General features: G+C 42.1%; 1 protein-coding gene across 1 annotated transcript in view; it reads right to left on the reverse strand.

Moving 5' to 3' along the window:
- clpb (ClpB family mitochondrial disaggregase) overlaps positions 1–22,712 on the reverse strand; it is a 37,428-nt gene that overhangs the window by 10,323 nt on the left and 4,393 nt on the right. Inside the window, exons 4-7 of the mRNA XM_066699224.1 lie at positions 16,668–16,771; positions 14,643–14,771; positions 5,994–6,091; positions 3,859–3,973 (exon numbers count right to left, since the gene is read on the reverse strand). Coding sequence (XP_066555321.1) covers positions 3,859–3,973; positions 5,994–6,091; positions 14,643–14,771; positions 16,668–16,771 — 446 coding nt within the window. The remainder of the gene's footprint in view (positions 1–3,858; positions 3,974–5,993; positions 6,092–14,642; positions 14,772–16,667; positions 16,772–22,712) is intronic.

Genomic DNA, 22,712 nt, shown 5'->3' on the forward strand with positions numbered 1-22,712 from the left:
CTTTTCACACGGGCGGTGGATACTGAAATATCACCGAAAAGGCACAGTATCGCTTTTGACAGCAGGCCCTTGACAAGCCAAAGCTCTGACAGTCACACCAAACTCGGGCCCTGTGTGAGAGTGTGGTATAAACTTGCCATGTTGACAAAATCAAAAGAGGAAGAAAAATGACAGGCTGGCGAAGTATTAAATGTCTTCTTTGAGTCGCAAAAAACCCAGAAGATATAGCACCCAGAGCAGACAGGGCCACGGAGCTTATATTCTCTCTTCTCTCTCTCTGCCATTTGTCATAAAGATAAATCCCCCAATGCTGCAGGCTACCTTTTCCCTACTGTGGACAATAATATTTTTCCATAATGTTGTTGGACTGAATGTAACTTTGAGATCTTTATTTATCGCTCTAGCAGAGCCACCCCAGGGACGCCACGATGCTTTATTCCAACAGCCTCCGTCGATGAAATATGCTGCCTTCCTAGAGAGGCTTGTACAGAAGACAATAACTACCACCAAACCTGCTTTACAACAATTTGTTCCCTGGAAAAGTAAATACACAACCCTAATATCACCCATCTACCTGATGAGGGAGGTTAATTTGTAATCAGCACTAAGATTCCTTATCTGTGCTCTTTAAAGAATCCCCTGGTTTCTAGGGGAATCAAGCCCCTGTAGTTTTATTATCAATCCCAATGAAAGTATAGCAGTATTTGCTCATATAAAAGCAAGCTGCACTGTGTACATTACCTTGTGATCTAAACCTAATACACTGAATATTGTAGCAAACCAAAAAATTGCCAACTAGTTTAAATGGCTTCAGGAACTGCAGTTGAGCCCTGAAAGCATTAACATGTATTAAACTTTGGATCTCACACTATGTTGACTATTGGGCTCAGTAACTGTTCTAAACTGTGACTGACATTTCTAACAGTTGCAATCCTTGTAAGCTGAGCTGAGTAACAAATAATATTAATACGAGGAACAATAATAGGAGGAATGACAAATGTATTTGCAAGTGTGTGTGTTAGCTATTCTTGGTCTGCGCCGTGGGGATTTCAGTGCCGAGTAGATGACTTCCATTAGCTCCTCAAGAGGGAACGGTATTAACCGGCTCGGCAACAAGCCGCGAAGTTTCATTCACATTACATTATCACCAAAGAGCCAGAGTTTTTATGTGTCCTTTTTTTTTTTTAAACGGACACTTGCTCAGAGACATGTTGTCCTGGGGGATGGGGGGAGTTTTGCGAATTGTCTGGTTTTCCGATTTGGAAGAACCATAATACACCCCTCCCCAGTGCTGTCCATCCAAACTCAATTTGCCTCTCCTGGGGCAAAAGACACTTAATAAAATTAGAATAGGATAATGGTCTTCAATAACTTTTAGCCCCTGTAAGGTAAATGAAGATCAATCAGCCATTCTGTGTCTGCCTCCCAGCTCTTTGGAAGAACAGCAGCTTTACAATGGCTTGAATCATAAAAAAACCCCGACAGGCTCCTCTCACAGGCTGACGGACAGCCGGGTATACAGGTAGACCCCAAAACAGGAAGTACTATGGTGGACTATAGCATGCATTTTAAAAGGGGACATTTTTAAATATAAATACCCCCCGCCCCCCCATTGTCCTGTCTTTAGTTTTTCCCTTGTTCTGAAATAACACTGCCTGTCTGCTAGCTGTTGCGATTCCCTGTGCTTGTAAAAGGTGCCGTTGATCATTTTCTCAGAGCCAGCTGATATATTCAGTGTAGTACTTTACAGGAATCAATAAGCTCTGCCTTTATCAGCGAGTGATGTGGCTGAAATTGGTTTCGGACAATTTGCGACGGCAATAACTGCCCATTTATCAAATCAGTTTCTTTACGGGTCCGCTCTCTCTCTCTCTCTCTCTCTCTCTCTCTCTCTCTCTCAGAGCTTGTGGCTGGTGTCGAGTCAGCAGCTAGGCCCAGATTTGGACCCTAGCTGTAGCACAACCCAATAGAAGACAAGGGATGGTTCTGAGGGATCTTCAGGCACAACTGTTGGGGTGACAGTTGACTTGAACCCTGACGCCAGCCCACTCCCAGTAGCTGCTAAATTCAGGACCTTGCAGACAGACCAGAACTGCAGTCCCTGATATAAAACAAACCTGCATTCACTGGAAAATACATTAAGTGTAGGTTTCCCCCTAAACAATATTATAGGCCACCATAGTAATTTGCAAGAGACGTGGTAGGCTCCTAGCTCTCATCTGCAGGAGCCAGGAATCAGCCTCTGTCTCTTTAACTGTGGCAGAACACTACAGGAGAAGAGAGAGAGAGAGTGAGGGAGAGAGAGAGAGAAAGCGGTTTCTCCCCATAATTCAATTAGAAAGCAGCTCCCAGCCCCAGCACAGCAGCCAGCTGTAATGCACGCAGACACTGCCACCTGTGTCACACTTAGGGACTACCCATTAATCACAATTAGCCAATTAGTTGGCACAGCCTGCCCGTACCAGCCACCCGCTCCAGTCTGGCGGGTGAAGACAGTGGTTAACATTTAAAAGTGAGGGTGGGCGCAACCAATGAAAGTGGGAGAAACTGGGTTCAGAGAAAGTAGAAAATACTGAACTGAGATGACTTTTAGTTCTTATCCAGCCAATATGTGGTTGAAGAAAGAAAGTCACCACACACACACACGTGCACGCACACACGCACACACACACACACACACACACACACACACTCTTACAGACCTGTATCAGTTTTATTAAATGTTTTGCTTCCCGCACTAATATAACATTCTGACAAACACTTACAAAACAGGTCTTTATTCCACCGCAGAATTAATGCTTAAATCAGAAGTCATTGCTTTCGATTGAAAACAGTTGCTTGGTTATTGAGGGACTTCGACTCAAAATACAGGTCCATGAATGTAACCATCAACAAACATATAGGAAAGTAATCGGTTCTTCACTGCTGGAAATTGTAGCATTTCTTTATGAATAAACCCTGAGATCAATCAAAACACAATAAAAGCCTGACTGAAAACCCCCCGAACAACAACAAAGGATCATTAGGCTTAATAAGATGATGGAAAAAATAGGAATAAGATAGCCTGACACTGAACATAATAATGAAGGACACTATAAAAATACACACGAGTATAATATTAAAATCAAATTACCAATAAAAAAGCCAGAGAACTGTATTCGCTCTTAGTTGGTCACTCTTATTTATCACAATATTCTCTTAGGTTTGAACCACAAGCCACCAAAGGAAAGAATCCGGATTAGGGAAGACTTTTTGTCCTGTCTTTTTGGTGAGGAAAATGAAGAACACTGAGCTGGCTTGTTACACTCGTCTTTCTTAGTTTAGGCCTAAGGCAAGTAATAGTTTATGTGACCTGTACTGTCAGCCTTCAGGCCCTCAGAAACAAAAGAAAAAGATGGATGGGAGGTGACAACGGAGGGCCTCGCAGCACATAGAGCCGGGGAGCCTGCTGTGACTGCTGCTCTGTCAGACACAGCGCGCAAAGTGGATGAACAGCCAGACTTATAGCTCGAGTGTCTCCCAAGTGTTGCTTAATGTGTATAAATACCTGCTTCCAATGAAGATTTGAGTAATACTTTTTATTTATCCCACCCCAAAAAAAACAAAGAGGTCAAACACCAAAGCACAAAAAAACAACAACCCAGGAGCACAGCCTTGCATCTCCCAAAAACAAGAACATGCTGGTCGCTGGGAAGATCGTACCTTGTTTTTGCAGAGCAGAAGCATTGTGAACTGTGTCTTTATATGCTTTTAACAAATCATGACACTGAGGAGAGTGCTCTTGTTTGAGGCTGCTTTTGATTTTGTTTGTTTTTGAGGGCCAGTGACATGGCGGAGGATGTATAGATCAGGCAGTACCTGCAGCCACCGTGCTGATGGCGCCTTCCTGTCCGATGATGTGCTCTCTCAGCCTCCGCTCCAGGGGGAATCTCCTCCGCTCCTCCGCCTCGTGCCGCCGCTGCACCTCCTGAAACTGAAGGTGGAGAAGGGCGTGTGAAGTGGAGGAAAGGGTGTCAGGGCTAGATTGGACTCCCTCACCCTGCCTCTGTCACCGATCGCAATGCCCCACAATGACAGAGGCTGGGACCAGGATGAGGGAACTTGGAAGAAGAGTGATGGCCTAAACTTCCCAAACTAGAAAGCCACCCTAACCAGTGGATAAGTTTAGGTAAAAGGAAGTCGATTAAGTTCTGACTGACATAAACGTGGCAATTTTGTTTAGCCTATAATTCCTTCTAAACAGTGTGAATCTTTAAAGCTTTAAAGTGAACAATAATATATTACATATAGTATTACATGTGTAAGATTTATAAATGCCTATTAATTATTATACATTTACAAAAATAACAGCAACCATTTTGGTCAGTGAGAAACCGTATTGTTCACATGAGCATCACAAAAACAGAAACAGAAAACTATATGAAAGAAGTCCAGCAAACTAGAATAAACCCATAAAACTTTAGCAGTTGAATATAATAATCAAGTTAAAGCCAACACCAACTGAAGGAGGTCCACTCCTCTTATACTCCATTTACTAATCTCTAATCCAGACAAAACCATCCACAACCACCTCACAATCTGGACGGAAGAACAAACACGCTGGAAAGTAAGAAAAATCGTGGAAATAAAGATGAGATCGTCATCGGCCCTGACTGGCGGCAGACCCCAGTGCAGTTTTCCCTGTTAGGATCTTGGCCCTGACAGAAATAAGACAATAAATTGGCTGGAAATGCAATTTTCTAATGGTGCCATTCGTCTCTCCCTACAAGGACTCATCCATCCAGTCCCCTACTTCATATGAAGCAATAATGTTTCTCAGCTCAGCCCCAGAGGAGCAGCGGCTGCAGAGAGGAACGCACAGCCTTGCCGCTCAACCTCTCTCTATTCACACATCCTGCCTCAGGGCTCACAAAACTCTTCTCGTTTCCTCTCTCCAACTTTTCAAAGACCAGCATAGGACGTATCGTAGAACTGGAGGTGCTTTAAGTGTTCCGTCTAGCTATTTATTTGTTCTTAAAAACCTAATTCTGATTGTTGTTTGCTTATTTGTTTAATTAACCTAACAATAGGGCCCTGCATTTGAATAACATGGCTTTTTAAACTATATTTCAGTCATGCAAAATGCAGGGCTGTACCTATAAAGCTACTTTTTTAATTTCCATTTCCACAGTGCACATTGATTTAATTTTATTCCCTCCAGTTTTCGATTTTTGAGACATGTCATGTTTTTTTTAATTCCTATTCTAAAACGAATGCATTGTTTCTTACTCATCTTGCTCTTTGCTTGACTTGTCTTTAGGTACCCATGTTCAATCAGCCATTCTTCATATTTGTTTTCTGCCCTTTACTTATTTTATTCCTTGCATCATTGCTTTCCTAACTTTGTATCCTTTCTTTCCCTTGCCCCCCTTTCCTTTTTGTGCCGCTCGCTCTCTCTCCCTTTCTTCCTGTCCGTCTGATGTGACTGTGCAGCTGAAGCAGGTCACAGCTCCTTTCTTTGGACCCGCTGAAGCTCGGAGGCAGGTGTGAATGGGGAATCTCTCCCCCTCCCTCAGTAATTGCAGGGGCTGTTCTGCATCATAAACTTTCCCTCACAGAATGAGCTACTTTTGTTCGTCACAGACAAAAAGATTTCCCTAGACCAATATGGAAAACAATATGGGTTTAACCTGTACGTCCTAAATGTCCTCATTCTCCTCTCTGGACGTTAACACGAGGCCCCTGGAATGAGCCTTCCACGAATCAACTCACTCAACAGAACGGGAGTTTTAAGTTCTACAATCCATATCCTAGCCTATTTTCTTTTCTTTCCTTCTTCAGCTTTTCAAACAGCTGTGTGGTGAGCACCTTCAGCAGCTGCTCACTGCCTGTAGTCAAATAAAATAACATTTTCCCAATGTATTTATTTTATAACTACTTTGCTTGCTTCCTGCTAGACCTTCTCCCTGGTCTCCCCTTTCTAAATCAGCTAGCATGTGACGTTTCTGCCCTACCTTGACTTCCCAATCCTTCAGCAGCTTCAGCAGCTCCCCCTCTTTGGCGTAGGCTGCTGGCGTGTGCCCGATATCATTGGGCAGCAGGGGGTTGGCACCTGGACACAGAGAGATGAGGTCAGAGGTTAAGAGGGGTTAAGGCTGGCAGTGGGTAAGGGTCACAGGGTTAGCCATCCTTTTTCCATGGGCTTTATATATATATATATATATATATATATATATATATATTATGTTACATTTGCCTAGTAGGGGGGATTGGAAGGCATTCTGAATTCTGCTGGCTGTCTGCAGAGACTCTGCCTCGTGCCAGCAATGTGCAGATTGACCTGTCACATATGCTGGCCCCGTGTTCTTTCTTTGCGGGGGATTTTGGTGGCCATAATGGCAATGGCAAGCTAGTTGTCTAAACGCTTCTTTAATAAGACAAAAGGCTTTTTGGATGAGAAAAGGTGACACGTGTACATGTTCTGCTTTGTCATCTGGGTGTTTAGCACGTTTTCCTGCCATGACCCTGGCCTTGTAACCCCCAGGCTGACATATGCATCGGTGCTTAATAATACCAATGCTATCAGATACCGTTGTATGCCCTCTTTCTGCACACTGGTATTGGTCTGCACTGTCAGTGGATACATTTCCATAGAAAACATTGATTTTAAGTGGGTTGAATTAGAAGCGAGAGAGAGGACTAAAATATTTTTTTGTCAATCTGCAATTTTCCCTCTCAATCTTGAATCGCCAATAGTTCGTCAACTTGGCTCACCGCCACCGTCCTCAGATTACTGGAGAGAAGACGACACCTGCATTCTTTGAGATGCGTGTGGTAAAGTCATCTACTTCTTATCACACTGCAAGTTCACATTGCTATAATATCATATCTCACTATCTCACTATGGGCTCACAAGCACCCACAAAGCCACAGGGGTCTCCGTAGTGTGCCAACCTGAAGGAAGCCTGGCCCACTTTGAGTCCACCCAGAAGCAGCAGTGCTCAGGCAGGTTTGTGGGTATTTCCAGCCACAGTCCACAGTCACATACTCAGACTGTGTAGTTATTCTATAAGCCTAATGATCCAAAACTATAGAAAAATTACTACATTTACAGTGTGTTTCTTTCCTCACAGCATTAAACTCAATTTCTAAGTAAACTCTAACACCAAACATGTACAGCCTGCCAAGAAGCTCAAAGGTATTCATGCAGTTTAGAGAGAAATAGTCAGAGTAATTTATTTTGAATTACAATTAAGCCTCTGATGTTTTTTGTTTGTTGGTGATTGTCTGTCTGATACCTAATGAGAGACATTGCCGCTGCATATTGCTAATCAGGCATTGAGGTGGTCAGCTGTAACCTGGCCATGTCTAACCTGAACATAACCTACTGTAGAGGGGGTCGATGGGCCGGTCTCTCTGCCCTGCCCTGGTGGCCAGCAGGTCGATAGTGGCTGTTAAGCAGAGATCAAAAAAACCCATTGGTTTAATATCAACCAGGGCGACTGGACTGGGTGACTAATTGCTGTAATTATTGATATAACTCTGACTTGCTTCTACATGAATCCCAATCGATAGCAAAAAGGACATAAAAAGGAAAAGCAATAAAAAACAAACAAGCTCTCCACTAACACCCCACACCCCCTCCCTCCACCCTCTACACCACTCACTTACTCCTTGCTTTTATTTATTTTTTTCTCTTTCCCAACATAACAAATTGCATCATTTGGTCCTTTAATATCAGAGACCTTTGCCCTCTGGCAAGAGTACTTTATAAAGAATCAAAGCCTGGCTAATCTCCACCTCCTCTCTAATGCACCGCTCAGTCGTGTTAAACATGGAGACAGCTGGTAGGAGACGGCACTGGCTCTTGGACACTGCCGGTACCTGCTGTGGGCTAGGCTGACCTCTTGGACGGGGAAATGGCCTGGGCAATTAGTCACCTCCCACTAGCTGTCTGAGCCTAAGGGCCCAGCTGAGAGTCACCCTGGGCTGTGTGAGAGCAAGAGAAGCCCAGTCCAGTGTGAGAAGGCCTTGGTGAATGATAAATTGAGGCCGGTGTCTCTGCCCCCTCTGGAGCCCAAAGAGCAAGCTGGAGCAGCAGGTCGCTCACCAGGGAAATAACTAGGGGCCTCCCTGTCCTGCCTATCGGAAAAAGTTTAGTGGCTGACAGCACTCAATTTTTCAAATTTTATTAAACTTCCCTTTATGACTTAAGATATGTATAGTCTCCGTCGCTCTGCCTGCCTATCCATCTAGCTGACTGTCTCTATTGACTGTGAGGAACAAAGATGTATGTGGGCTTTAATGCACGTTCCTGAAATGAGAATGCAACGCCAGCTCAGTGGAGTTTAGATTTTGTTGCGGGGAAAAATGGATTTAGGAACAATTTGGCAGTTCACACGTTTTCAGAAGCGATTCAGGCGAAGATACATCAATGTGCTAACCAGAGTTAATAATGCTGCATGTGTATTTATTTGGGGGGGATGGGGTGATCTGCACGTATGCATCATAAGTTTTCTTGTCTCTGAAATGTCACTTTCCAAATAGGACAAAATGACACACTGTTTTCCAATTCTGCAAGGTTTTCACCCTTGCATGCATAAATGTGCACATGGCAGAGCAGTCTACATGTGATAATGAGTGCAGTCATTTTGAACATTAATATAATATTGCAAGAAACAAAGTCAAACAGAGCCTCTAAGTGGCATGCCATTGGGACTTGGCAGGAGGCTCAACAATATCCTTGTTATTAATTCATTTGGATTCTATGTAGCATAACAAATGTAGATCGAGCATCTCCAGTAAGTAATTAAGTTTGTATTTCAAGGCTTTTGACACTTCTGAACCAATACATAGTGTTAAGCGGCAGCACAAACAATTCAAAGTATGACACCATAATACAATCCCCTTGTATTACACAGGAATTAACTTGTGTTTAATTGTTTTAAACTCAGTTTTGCCCTGCAGCTTTCACTCTTTCTTTATGTATTTGGGTTCCTTCAAGTTCCTTCAAACTTCAAGTTTCTCAATTTCATAAGTGATCTAGTACATACTGGGATAATTTGTGTAACCAATCAGAGCACAGGGAAATTAAAGGAAAGTATGACTTTAAAGATACGTTTTAGAGTAAATATAGAAAGTTTTATTTTATTTATTTATCATTTGACAACTACTAGACAAACATGTTAATCAGTAAAACAGTTTTAAGTTAGCTAATTAATGAATTCAATGAAAAGAAAGATGTTTCATGATGATATTGAGATCAATCGGTACACGTATGTTTTTGTTGTCTTTGACGTCTATTGATTGATTGGCTTCAGCTGGTTTAAAATGCATTTTAATAGTTGTTAAATGGTAGCTAGTTTTCTGGTGCCTAGCCACAGGATACTTATATGGAGAGCCCTGAGATTTTTAACCCTCAATTGGAGGGAGATGAGGGGAAAGCTTCAAAAGCTAACCAGGCATGCCCCTTCCAATTCTTGACGTTATAGATAAGTCTGCTCAAATCTCTAGCATCAAACTCTCATCTGCACAAGTGGCTATCGCTATGTAGCCATGCAAACTGCTTGCATATGCAGACAGGTGGTCTATAGTGTGAGAGAGGGCACACCCTTCGCAACTTAGTTTCTTGCAAGCATGGCCATCTTGTCAGCTGGGGTACCACAGTCTGGAGGTGCTGAGATGTCTGTCAGACTGACAGCTGGGCTCAAGAAAAAGTATCTAAAAAATGTGGCACAGTGTGAAGGGAAAGCTGCATCTACCAGCATAATTGATCAATTAATGATGGCACTAAACTAGGTAGCTATGGGTATTCTGGATATGAGCAGAAGGCAGCACAATATTCCCAGAAAGCAATTTATTTTCCTTATCTGCAAACTCTCCAGTCTTCTTCTGTAATGCAATGGGTTAAAGATAAATCAAATAAATGCCCAAGTACACGTGTAATTAAGCCTTTACATTCAACATTGTGATCAAACCTGAGACTCAAGCCCAACTGAAGGTCCTTTGCCTGGGAAGGACTAATGAGCAACAGCAGGAGCAATAAGGCTGCTTTATTCCAGTCCTGAAATTAAAACCACAACATGGCTAATAAATTCACCATTAATAATCTACAGCAGCCTCGTAATAATTAAAGGAATAAGTACATATTAAATGCACATAACAGGGAGGAACGACAGTACCTGCCTTAGCCATTCTATATACGTTAACCACTAAAAATAGTCAAATAAATACGTATGCAATCTCTGCAATAATGTTACGAGGTTCAAAGAAATGCACACTTATAAGCGCTTTGTCTTTAGGAGAGATTTAAAAAACATTCTCTTAAAAAAAATCTCTGGGTATTCCAGCAGACACTGGAGGAATAAAACTGTATTATATATTATGTTTATGTACAGTTGAGGCAGAGAATCACAGAGCGATTATTTATTGGGCTGATGTATGCTCTTAATAACATGGCCTGACGCTGTACTGTCTGCAGTAAAATGGGAATATTTTCAAAGCACTGTTTTTATGTAATGACTTTTCTTTTTAATGGGATTGCTGTATGTAAAGAAGCTTTCTTTCATTTTTTCTAAATTTATTTTTTTCAATTTAAAAAATGCATCTCTTGCCAGAGATGTATTACCAGATTGCAAGCAATATTTGGTTGCTCATCATACAGGAGACACTGAGTTTTTTTTTTCTCCTAACAGGCATATCTCAAAGGTAAGACGTACTTGGTAGACAGATATGTAACATGCTGTGTCTTTTATGTGTGCTTCCTTCCCCCCCGTGTACCCAGAATTCCATCTGTTACTCCTGTAACTGCGTAATGAACCCAGAGGTCTGATGAGCCGCAGTCATACAGTGACAGTAAGTACAAACTTATTAACTTCCTGTTTAATGTCATTGGTTATCTGAAGTGCCTCACCTTGAAAAACAACGCACAATATTAAAGTGTGCTCAGTTCCTTCAGTTCGACGTTATTCAATCCTATCAATGGCCAAGATCAGGAACAAGACTTTATGCCAAAACCTTGAGTTCCCTAGTGACTATGAGGCAATCTGCGGGACAAAAGACAGATGTTGATGAGTTCAGTTGATCTTGATTGCAGTCTGCTTCAGGGAAGCCATGTTTCATCCCAGCCAATAAAAAAAATGAATCAGATGAACTTCAGCCTGGTCCAAAAATCCCTCTTCCCAACCCACACAGAAACATGCTCCTCCACAGCTGTGGTGTAGAAGTGGAAAAACACTCAGATGCTCGGCTAGCAGTTTCCACTTTCAGGAGACACGTAAAACCAGTATCTTTCAGATCACAGACTTTTGCTGCTCACACAAAAACATGGCCATTGAGTAAAGGAGAACCTACAACATTCACATCTGTGTTCACCTATTGCGGACAACACATTTCAACATCCCTTCAACTAGCACACTTTCTGTGAGACAAAAAAAAAAAATCATACTAGAATCACAAAATCCACATTTGAACAAAGTCAGTGCCACATCTGCAGGAGTAATAACGCAGGTTTGGGAATTTGACTAGAGAACATAGCTTTGTTTTCCCATCACCCTTCCAAAGCTTAATGTGCACCTAACTCTCAAACTGGTTAAACAACTGCCTTATTATGATGGCTCAAGGTGTAAAAATGTACTACTTAACAACATAACTCTGCTTGCTATTTCAGCAAGCTGTCAGTCTAACGTGGAGTCTGCCTTTAATTAGAGTGATCGGACTCCATGTGAAGCCAGGCAATATTTTGTACCTTCATCAAATGCTCATATAAATCAAATTGAAAAGCGGTCACTGTGCACGGTGAAGGACAACACTGGCTATCAGTTCCCTTTCCTTTGGCTGTACAAGCAGGGTCTGACACAGGGTCAAGTGACACACAGGGCAGGCCTACTGCAGGGTGAGGGGTCAACTAACACCAGGCACGTGCAGAGACCTCGGCCATAAACACTGATTAGGGTCACTTGTTTAAGAACCACGAGCCGCTGGGCAGAGAGCGAGACAGAGACAGAGACACACAGAGTGGTAAATGGTTTGCCTCGAGGGGCACACTGAGGATGCGGAGGTAACTGGACCCCTGCCAGTGACAGGTGTGAGCACAGAGACAGAGGGAAGGCCGACTGCTGCAGGAACAGACAAAAGGAAACTCCAAAAGAAAAAACAGGTAGACAGGAAAGAGCTTCCTGACAAAACCGATTCTGGGAGATCACTCAAGATGTTAGTGTTAGAGTATACTCATTGCAGTGTATATATATAATTTGTTTTCTTTACATGAGCAGGAGAGATTGTGATTTGTGGAAAACGACTAATTCAATTGGCTGCTCCTGCTTATATATGTGCTGCGATGATGCTGTTGATTTTACAGCGTTGTTTCCAAGGACACTGTTGAAAACAAGATGTTCAGCTAGTAAGGCTAAGTATAGAAAGCAAAAAAAACAGTAGAAGTCCATTTACAGATTAGAGGCTAAACTACATATTTGTAGTTTACACATTAATGTTACGTATAGCTGAACTTCATTGTTGAGACTCATCTCAACGACAGAGTGCAAGGTTAAAAAACTTGTCAGTGGCAGAACCACGGTGTTTGTACCGAGAACCTGTTCATATAATAAACCATTCTCTTTTGCCACTCCGCCATTTTAAATCAACAAATGAATGAAAGAAAGAATAAAGGAAGGAATAAAAGTCAGCAAAAACAGCATCAGTAAAACAAAGAACTGCTGAAAAATGTAATTTGGAAAAATAAGGCATTAGATGTTTCTAAAATATCAAAGATAGTTCCCAGTCCAGGAGCAAAGAGGGGTTATATTGATTTTGTTTTATTATCCTGACATCATTTTATAGGAAAAATCGATAGACTTGATATTTCTGAAAGTGGCTTATAATATTGGTTAACATCATCGTCGAACATTGAAAAAAAGAAATACAATCAGAACAAATAATGCATCTCAGTCGATGCTCTTAGCTGTTTCATCAAAGAGATATAGTAGTCACACCAGATTTCTGTAATTTGCCAGCAAACAAAAAAGCTGTGAACATTCGTAGCAAGAACAGACTGTGACACTTTAGAAATACAGTATCCCTTAAAGTATGTTTCTATAAATTATAATACCATACTAAAAAGCAAAATAATTGTATTCAGCACCAGACTTTAAAAACATAACACAGAGGAACAAGTACTGCACCCAATCCTAGCTTGAAATCTAATAATGAATAGGGTCTGAAAGGCAAAAGCATTATTTAAGACCGTGCTGTGTTGTTGATCCTGGCTGGTAGTCAGGGGAGGGGAGTGTAAAATTTAGCCCCGTCTCTCTCTGGGGTTTAAAGAGGGAACGTCCCCTGGGCTTTATGTACCTCATCACCATACAGGCAGCCTGAGCAGGCCTGGTAAATGAAGGGCTTGGTCCATTTTGCCTAAGTAACTCGGAAACATCCACTCATTATATCAGTTGCATTGGAAAGAGGCCTTACTTTGATCTGAACAGTGATTTAGACTGTACATTCCCCACATGTGACACAGAAATCTGAAACACCAGTTAAATGTATAATTTGCTGATGTACTTTCTCAACATTGAACATTCAAATGCGCTCTAGAGAATAATATAATGGAGCACACTTTGTAAGTAATGCAAACTTCATTACATCTTATCCCCTGGCTATTAGAGCAAACTAGGAAACACTGACTCTCGGCTATGTAATTAAAGTTAGGGTTGACACTGTAGTCACTGCTTGCCCTTGTGGAGTGTGCCACATAAAACAATGTTCAGTTGAACGGCTTCATTAAGGGTTTTGGTGGTGTTTTGTGGTATTCTAGCTGAAGAATAGCTGAGCACTCCTGTTTACCTTCGGGGGACTGTGTTATTTAACTAACATGACCAATTAAATAAGAAGTCTAGCGCTCTATGGCTGTATCTCTGCCTCAGACCCCCTATCTCCCGTCTCTCTCCCTCACACTTTGCTCAACCACATCAGGCTTTTATTTCACCGCTGTGCTGAGGAATTGATCGGCGAGATAGGGAATAAGAGGCGGCCGTACCTCAGAGGAGCCATGGCAGCACGAGCAGCGGCAATCAATTTAACAAATCGCAAAATTGCAGGGCAGCCACGCTTTGGGGCAGGTGACGGCACGACAATATAAAACACATATTCCAGACAACAGTAACGATTTCAAATCACTCTTCGCAGGATATAGATTATTACCTTCTGCCTGTTCTTTTTGTGTGTTTTTTCTTGTTGTTGTGTTTTGCTTGTCCAAACGACCCCCCTTAATTTATTTGGTGTGCAATATCTGAGAAATAAAATCCTTTGCAAATAAATTATAAGGGTGGATCACAGGAACAGCAATTAATCACACAGGGGTATAGATGAGGGACTGCAGGAAGATAGACAATAATTGCAAGTTGTTTTTTCTCCCCACATGATTGTGACTTCAGATGGAAATTTCAAACCCCAAACGGGTCGCAGAAGTTGTCTTTTTACAATATTTCAATTCGGATTACTACCACGGATCAAGAGAGCAGGAGTGCTACGTCAAACTACACTGATGAGCTCCCCTAGCTGCTTAGTCTTCCAGGTTAGATCCTGAACACAGCTTCAATTAGAACCATTAGCTCTAAGAAGATTTTAAGTGAACTGCCTGACTACCTACTACTACGTGTAACCAGACCCACCTGCTTCCAGGAGCTTCCTCACACTGCGCAGGTCATCAGCCAGGACGGCGTAGTGGAGCGCGGTGCAGCCGCGAAAACTGGCACGGGAGTTGAGGCGGTTGCTGAACTCGTCCTCTCTGGTCACCAGCACTGCCAAACGACAGAAACGTCAATATCAGTGACCTCTCTTCACCCGTGTCCCGCAGTAGGTCCACACTGCTGTGTTGAAGAATGCAGGTCCCTTACCCAGTCAAGCTCAGCTGAGAGGATGGGACAGGGGCAAGTGTGCGCAGTCAAAGCAGAATAATTTGTATTCAGAAAAAGGGTAATATTGATGATTACACCTGCTTACTCATATATTCATACAGTCACACAAAATTGGGAAAAATCAACTCGGCATCTGCAGGCTTGGGCTGAAGGGTCATCATTTGCTAGTGATAAATTCAGGTGAAGGAGAGTTTGCCATTTTGGTTCATCAGATTTAACCAATTGATCGAATCTGGACTGTATGCAGTGGTAGTATGATATTTAAAAAGTTGCAATGTTGACCTCAAGTGCATTTTAACATTATTATTGTCATTATTATTATTGTTAATAAGTAATCAATCTAAAAAATACAAGTAACATATGAACAGCACCTTTTTAATTCTATGTATTATCTTGTGTTACCCAAGGTTGTGACGCCTTGTAAGAATCAAATGGAGGATTTCCTCTATAGAGCAAACAACAACCAAGGAGCAAAAAGGCAAAGAAAAGCAGAAACATTTATTATTTCTATGCCCTACCTCCCCCCCTCCACACCCACACATACACACACAAACACCCCCCCCCACCCCCCCATACTCCAGGTTCCTGACAGGCTAGTCGTCATCTGTAACAAATGTCTGAGAGCTGGATAATCATCGCAAACTCAATAAAACGTCACCAGGAGGACCAGACCCCATCCATCAGTAAGCGTCTGGGAAATCTCCCCCTCCCAGACCCACCAAAAAACTGCCAACAATATAAATGTCTGTAATATACATATCATATATAAATATGTCTCTGGCTCCTTCTCCTTTCGAGGCTGGTGTGCCATTTTTTTTTTATTTTTTATATTGTTGTTTGGGATGCGGTTATGAAAAATAAATAAACAGGGCCAAATGAAAACGCATACGAATATGCAAATGGAGTTAGTAAGGGGGAGAAACCAAAAACAACAACATGCTCTTGATGTCGGGGCCTAAATTTATATATTTAATAAGAGCGCAAAAGAAAAGGCCGAGATGTTGAGATCGAGTGCCAGGCTTTGTCACACTGCTTCTTCTCTATAATGTGCTGTTGGCAGCAGGGACTTCATAAAGAGCTCCAAGTGTTGTCACCCAGAAGCTGTGAATGGATGCTTGCATAATGAATGTCTATTACTGCACAACTCGGGGACTGTGGGTGTGACAGAAGACAGATGCCACGACTTTCAGTGAATTAAGATACTATTTCTTAAGCGTAAAGGGTGTAAACTGCAGCTACGACCCGGGGCAACAATGCTTGCACGCGTCTCTGGACTCTCAGGTAGACACACAGTTACACGACTGCAGTTACACGGCTCTACAGCCACTGTGGTGTTTTCAAATATGAAGAGGTGACCTGCTTAACTTTAAAACAGAATCTATCTTTTGGGATTCACATTTTCACGAAGCTGCTTGTTACAAATATGTGTTAGTGTTTTATTTCTTTTTTAAATTTAGAAAATGTAATCTACAATTCCTGGCTTCTACAATCTTCTGTTTTGTCTCAAAAGCAGGCACTACAAATGGTCTCTCTTGTCCAATTGCTTCTTATTTGTGTCTCTTATGTGTTTTTCCTTGATACAGATTACTTGAGAAACCAGCAGCATGACAGCTACTGTATGTCTATAGATGGCTTTATTTACACTAGTTTCATCACAGTATTAAACACATGTGGAAAGTACTCCCAACCATATCCTTTCCAGTTAACCACCCATAAGAAACTAAACAAGATAAACAAACAACACACACTAGATATTTCTGACAGGACAGCTGGGATTACCTTCAAGAGAGTGGATCCCTTTCTCCCTGGCGAAGTCATAGACCGTGCTGAACTCGTCCCCCAGGTTGGGATCGGCTCCGGCTGCCAGTAGAGCCGTCACCACACTGCAGGGTGAAAAGCATGTTTCAGAGCAGGACAATGGGGGGCAAGAAAGAAACCACTCCTCATTTAACAAGTAGAGAGAGGAGCCAAGCCTGGCCATGTACAGGTCAATGGTTGGTGTCCAAAACCACTATGAACGTATGTGTATAAAAGCAAATAGACAACAGACTTCAGACATGCGGCCAGTTGCTTTAAATAACCAAAATGAAGCTTCTCCTTCAGTATTCCTCGAGTTTAAGGGAATTGCACAAACCTAACTTAATTCACGGAAGTCAATATGCTTAGTTAAGTCAAAAGATACTATATTTAATACTTAACTTAATCGGTATTTAAGGCATCTTAACCAACTGGCCATAGGCCTTCACAATAGTGCATTGATGTTCATTGAGCTTTCATACTTTTGCAGTCCATCTTATCTCAGAGTCTCTAACTTTTCGCTTCGTTGCTGTAATCACAATTGGCCATTCTCTTCCTCATTGACAGATAATGAAATACCAAGATCTAAAAATCTATATACTGAAACAAATGATTAGAAAAATAATATTTGTTTTGAAATCCGAATTGTCAGTGGCCTAGATACAAGGATTCTTGGTATAGAATATAAGTTGTAGTTGTTTTCAATTTTGTTTCACGGTTTAGAGCATCAAATAGAAATACATTTATCACCCTTTTATAAGAAGCACAGTTAAACTCACGAGACACTATTGTTTTGTTGCTGCTATAGTCCCAAGGCTGGAAAACGAGCCATCATGGGCCTCTGAATAAAGACACTGAGGTGCCCTACCCAGTTCCCATAACGACAGCTGCTAGCGACTACCTTGGCACTTTATTCGCATACCTTAACGTCCCTCACAATAAGCTGTATCCAGGAGCACAGAGTCATTGAAGATGATTTCGTTTCCTGGGAGTATTTGGGCATTCAAAATGTAAAGGATTGCTCTTCCTCAAACCAGCACCTTCCCTGGAACAGACGGAGCGTGCCGTCTGCTGTCGTGACCAGCACCACATCCAAACAGACATGTTTCCACTGGCAACCACCCTGGGCCTACTCATTCAGATCGAAACCAGTCAGACTGTCTGGGTGCCTCTCCCAGGTTTATACAATATATTATATTTTAAATACTATTTTACAGTCAATATACATGAGCTAAATCTGACCTTTGGCAAGACTAAGGTTATTTTTATCTCAAAACAAAAAGACACATAACATTAACTCAATGTCTCCAAATTTATTTTAAAAGATTGGATTTGTAATAGATTTGTCTTTTTTGTTGTTGTTGTGGAAATAATTAGTATCCTGGGCCTGGCATTCAGATACCAGTTTTGTTTTTAATAAACAGACAACATATTATTGAATGACAAATATGGGAAATGGCAGGCTGGGCAATTAAACTGACATTTTCAACTGAGTGCCGTATGGATGTCCTGACAAAGCTAAACTAGCTGACCTGATGGATTCCAGTAATAATTCTGTTCGCAGTAATACGTTTTGAATCTGATTGGTGAGCTGCCATTGTTTTGCTGTCTTTTTTCACCAGGAAGCCAATTTGTTGCAGTAGACAGGGAACTGGTAGATGGGCAATTTTCAATCACCAGCATCTGAAATTAAGAAATGCTTTTGCATCGTCTTAACACATGGCCCTTTGTGAGTTCAACGGAGAATGGAAAAATCTGTTCAAAACGTGTATGTAGGGGTCTTAGTTTGGTAGAAAATGTAAAAATAGGAAACAAAATGGATTTAACGGGACACAGTGTTGACATTTTTTATCAATGATAAAATGGTATTGTTAGTATATAAAGTGAGTTCTTATACAAAACAATACAATAGAAATTATATGAGAAGGTTGTCAAATATGAGCAAACCCTGTAATAGGATGTGACATTTTTAAATCAGTGCTTTTGTAAAGGTACACATTTACTTGAAGCTTGTCCATTCACATAATTAATGAGCACCGATGTTCCTGTTAAGGTGGGGGGTTCAGTGTCTGCCGTGAGGGATGGGCTAGCCCTGGGGTATGATGGTGTGCTGGACCACGCTGGGGAATGCTGGGGAATCCAAACAAACCCATCTGTGGGGGACCCGCTCCATGGGGCTGGGGACGCAAGGGCTGGGGAAGTAGGGGGCGGCAGTTCCCTTTGTCTGCTGGGAAACCTGGGCAGGGAAGGGGGGCATCTTTGGGGGAGTCCCACAGACCTCGCTCCCTGCTCTAGAGTTCAGCCACCAAGCCCCCATTGTCAGCAGTGGGGCTGGGCAGTGATCCGAGGAGAGCACTGACCCCGGAAAGCACTTCTACAAACAGAGGCACCCCAAACACACCAGTACGGGAAAGGGGGTAGGTGAGGAAGTGGGTGAAGGCAAGGGTTTGGTGGGGGGGGGGGAGATTGGGGGCCTCGGATAGAATGGAAAATAGTATACATTGAGGTAGAGGTTACCATCAAATAAATAAATATTAAAAAGACACCAAAACGAAATGACCTACTGCACGCCATAAAGTACGTTTACTATTAGAAGTCAGTTTTTATTATGGGAATCATGGGTGGCACAGATTTAAGTCAACTATCCTACAAACTTAGAGACTGGTACTTGAGTTTAGAACAGTTCTGGGCTCTATGTTCTCAATCGATCAACCCAAGTACCCACTTCTGCTAGGTGAAGTAGCCTTAGTTTTGTGGGTAAATGAATATCCCTGACAAACATAAACTGTGAACAATTTACAATCAGTTTGGTGTTTACTTCAGTTGAACATTTCCACAGTTTGCAACATACTATGTTCTGTATTGTCAGGATGACAATATTTCTACAGGACAACACAAGTGGCATTTAGGAGTCTTGCGATGATCTTGTGTAAGAATTTCATGTGCTGAGTGGTCGTTTCCACCACAGGTGAATATTTTCTTGCTCAGCAGGACAGCTATGTGAGTGAGTGACTTGCTTTGCTTTTGCTGTCTGGAGAAAAATACTGCTGTTTGATTCATCAGCTTCACAAAGGGGATACAAAGCTAGAGTGAAAATTGTGAGTATCCCCTTATGTAAGTTTCCCATAAGATTTGTGTACGTTTAACATGGTTTTATCATATTTGTACAGTCATTTCCTATGGGTTTATCATGCCTTCTCTGTGCTTTACTACACTGGCTCATGGGAATACCATGATATGCCCTAAACAATATGTCTACAGTTTACTACGCTAGACCATGGTTATTTGTGCTAGAGTGTAGTGAAGGCATGCTATAACCATAGAATAAACCACTGTGGAACTGTGGTACAACTGTAGTAAAACCATCCACTAAATTAAATCTTAAATTTACCAGGGTCAACTTGCATAGGGGTCTCTAAAGGTTGCTGAAGTCCCCTATACAAATCTCCCAAGTTCAACCAGATAGTAATTACAAGTACAAGGGGCCTATTCTATCATTCTTAGCCTAATTCCCTTTCCTTTACATAAGCTGATAGCATTCCCACCATTTCCCCAAGATGGATTATCCCCTCTCCAAACTTCAGCATCATGGCTTCTGTTTTCCGTCGCTCCTCCATTCCCTCGGCTGAGAAGAACGACTTAAGTTTTTGTTTTTTCTTCTTGGCTTTATTTCCTTCCAATGTGCCGGTCATTCGGAACAGTCAACAACTGTTCCACTCCATTGCCGGTCATTGTCCACGTCAAAGCCAGCCCGAGGGGATGATGAGAAAAGGGGGACCGTTTTTGTGTTCCTTTTTTCTTCTTCTCCATCCCCACTCAGCTAAGAGTGTAAACAGAGGCCGCCGTGTTCCTCCTCTCACTGCCCACCCTTTGCACTCTGACATCAAAGCTACACAAACAGAGCCCTCCTCCTCAGACACAGGGGTCACTGGGGCGAAGAGCAGAGGACCAGGACGAGGTCACAACTCCGGCTTGTCCAGGAGGGCATCAAAGTCAGTGCCACACACGAACTCGGCACACGAAGGCTGCATCTTCTCGGACAAGCTCTCGCAATCGTCCTCCAAAATTGACCCACTAATCTGCCCCAAAAAAGCAGGGCTGTACAGGTCCCCGAAAAGCATAATGTTTTTTTTTGGCATTTGAAGTGATTCACAAAACTCACCCCTGAAAAGGGATGCCTCAAAGCAGTCTTGAATCTTGAATCCACAAATACACAAAAATGTGAATTACCCTTGCGATACCCCTCTGATATTTATCATCTGCACAATTGTGGCACTTTTTCCTCAATAATGAGAAATGTTACTGAACACTAAATAAGGGGAAGGAATGCTGAGCAACCGGCATTCATAGCCATAATATGCTCTAATTTGTTTGATTAGGCACAAATTGAAATTGAACTCACCTTCCTCTGATTAGTTTATATCCCTATACCAAACCTAATTCCAGTAGAGCAGAGCATAGTTTTGTGACAGGAGGTACAAAGCCTGAAACAAATTACTTCCACAAAATCTTGTGGAAATCTTGTGGAAACAGAAGCCTCAATTGACATACGACTTGGTGAAAAGAGGCATGCACTTTGAGACACTTTCTTTTAGTTAATAACAGGAGCAGAAGATTTTTCATTGTTTTACTTCAATTAAAAAAATACTGATAACTAGTACTAATATCGACAATTCAGCTGAAGCTGATACTCAAAATTAACTGTCACTAATGAATATAAAGAATCAAAAAGTTGTTTCCTGGTAAATGTATTTTACCAATTGTATATGTATCTCCACAGTTCCAAATCTCTACCATAAGTATCATTGAACTAAATTGTCTATCTATTGCACTGCACCATGACCGGCATCTTGTGACACCAGTCCGCAGCACACTACCCCGGCTGTAGGGTAGCACTAATCCCTTCTTTACAAAGATTTAAGAAAGTGGAGCGGCCCAAAAGGCAGACAGCTGGCTTAGAAGAGGCTGTGACTTTGCCATCCCAACTTGTGTCTGTAACTCTCTCTTTTCTGAAGGACCCTGTGGTTCAAGCTAGGATTTGCCCCAGTGGCTCACGTTCCTAAATTGGATTCCCTCTTCATGTTTGAAATGGAGGTTAATTGAATTTGGGGAGGGGGGGGGTGTCTCTTGCCGGCTCTTGAATGCACTCAGTGATGTGAAAGGCGCACTTTGCACTTCACAAGACCTGAGGGCTGTGAAAGAAACTAAAGCAGACGCCAGCGCAGCCCTCTGCTTTTTTCAATCTCAACATCGCCCCACGCCAGACCACGGACTGCCCCCATCTTAGACACTGTCCTGTCACTTTCTACACTATAGTGTTGCCTCCTGACTTCATAAGCACTGACACGGTTTCAATTGAATTGATATGGCATCACCACAAACCACTGCTTCTAATCAAGCTCACCAATCGATATCTTTGAAACAGCAATATCCTGTACCACCTACAAACACAGTTTTTATCCCCCGTGAATGAAATGCACTCACAAGTAAGACCCTCTTTGAACACTTACAGAAGATAACATCTAGTTGGCAAAAAAAGTTATACATGTCTATAGTATGATGATGCTGAGAGACATCGACACATTTGTGCTGATAAGGCACTGATTTTGGTGGGTACTGACTGTTTGAGCAACTGATTCAGGCTGAATTCATTTAGTTGCGTCAGTATTATGTTAATGGTTTTACTGTATTCTCAATAGTCCAAAATAGGAGCCATTGAGCCTAATTCCCAAGTGTTACAGTCGTCCTTAAAGAGTAAACAGCTGCGTTTTCTAAACAGATGAGTGATAATTGAATGCAGTTGCTTCGAGATGTCAGCTTGCACTGGTGCAGCCGACTTAATCGAGACAGCGATCTGTTTGACGTCGTTCACAGCTTCGCGTGGAAATGCTTTCTATGACCCATGTCGGCCAAACAGCTGCACTTGCCGATCTTCTCCAGCAGCTCTGAGAGTCATCTCTCGGAGGGCAGCCTGATCACGAATGCAAGCTGACATATCGGAAGTGACTTGTTAACGGCGGCGATGTG

This window comes from Amia ocellicauda, chromosome 3, assembly GCF_036373705.1.
Source record: "Amia ocellicauda isolate fAmiCal2 chromosome 3, fAmiCal2.hap1, whole genome shotgun sequence".
NCBI classification, from domain to species: Eukaryota; Metazoa; Chordata; class Actinopteri; order Amiiformes; family Amiidae; genus Amia; species Amia ocellicauda.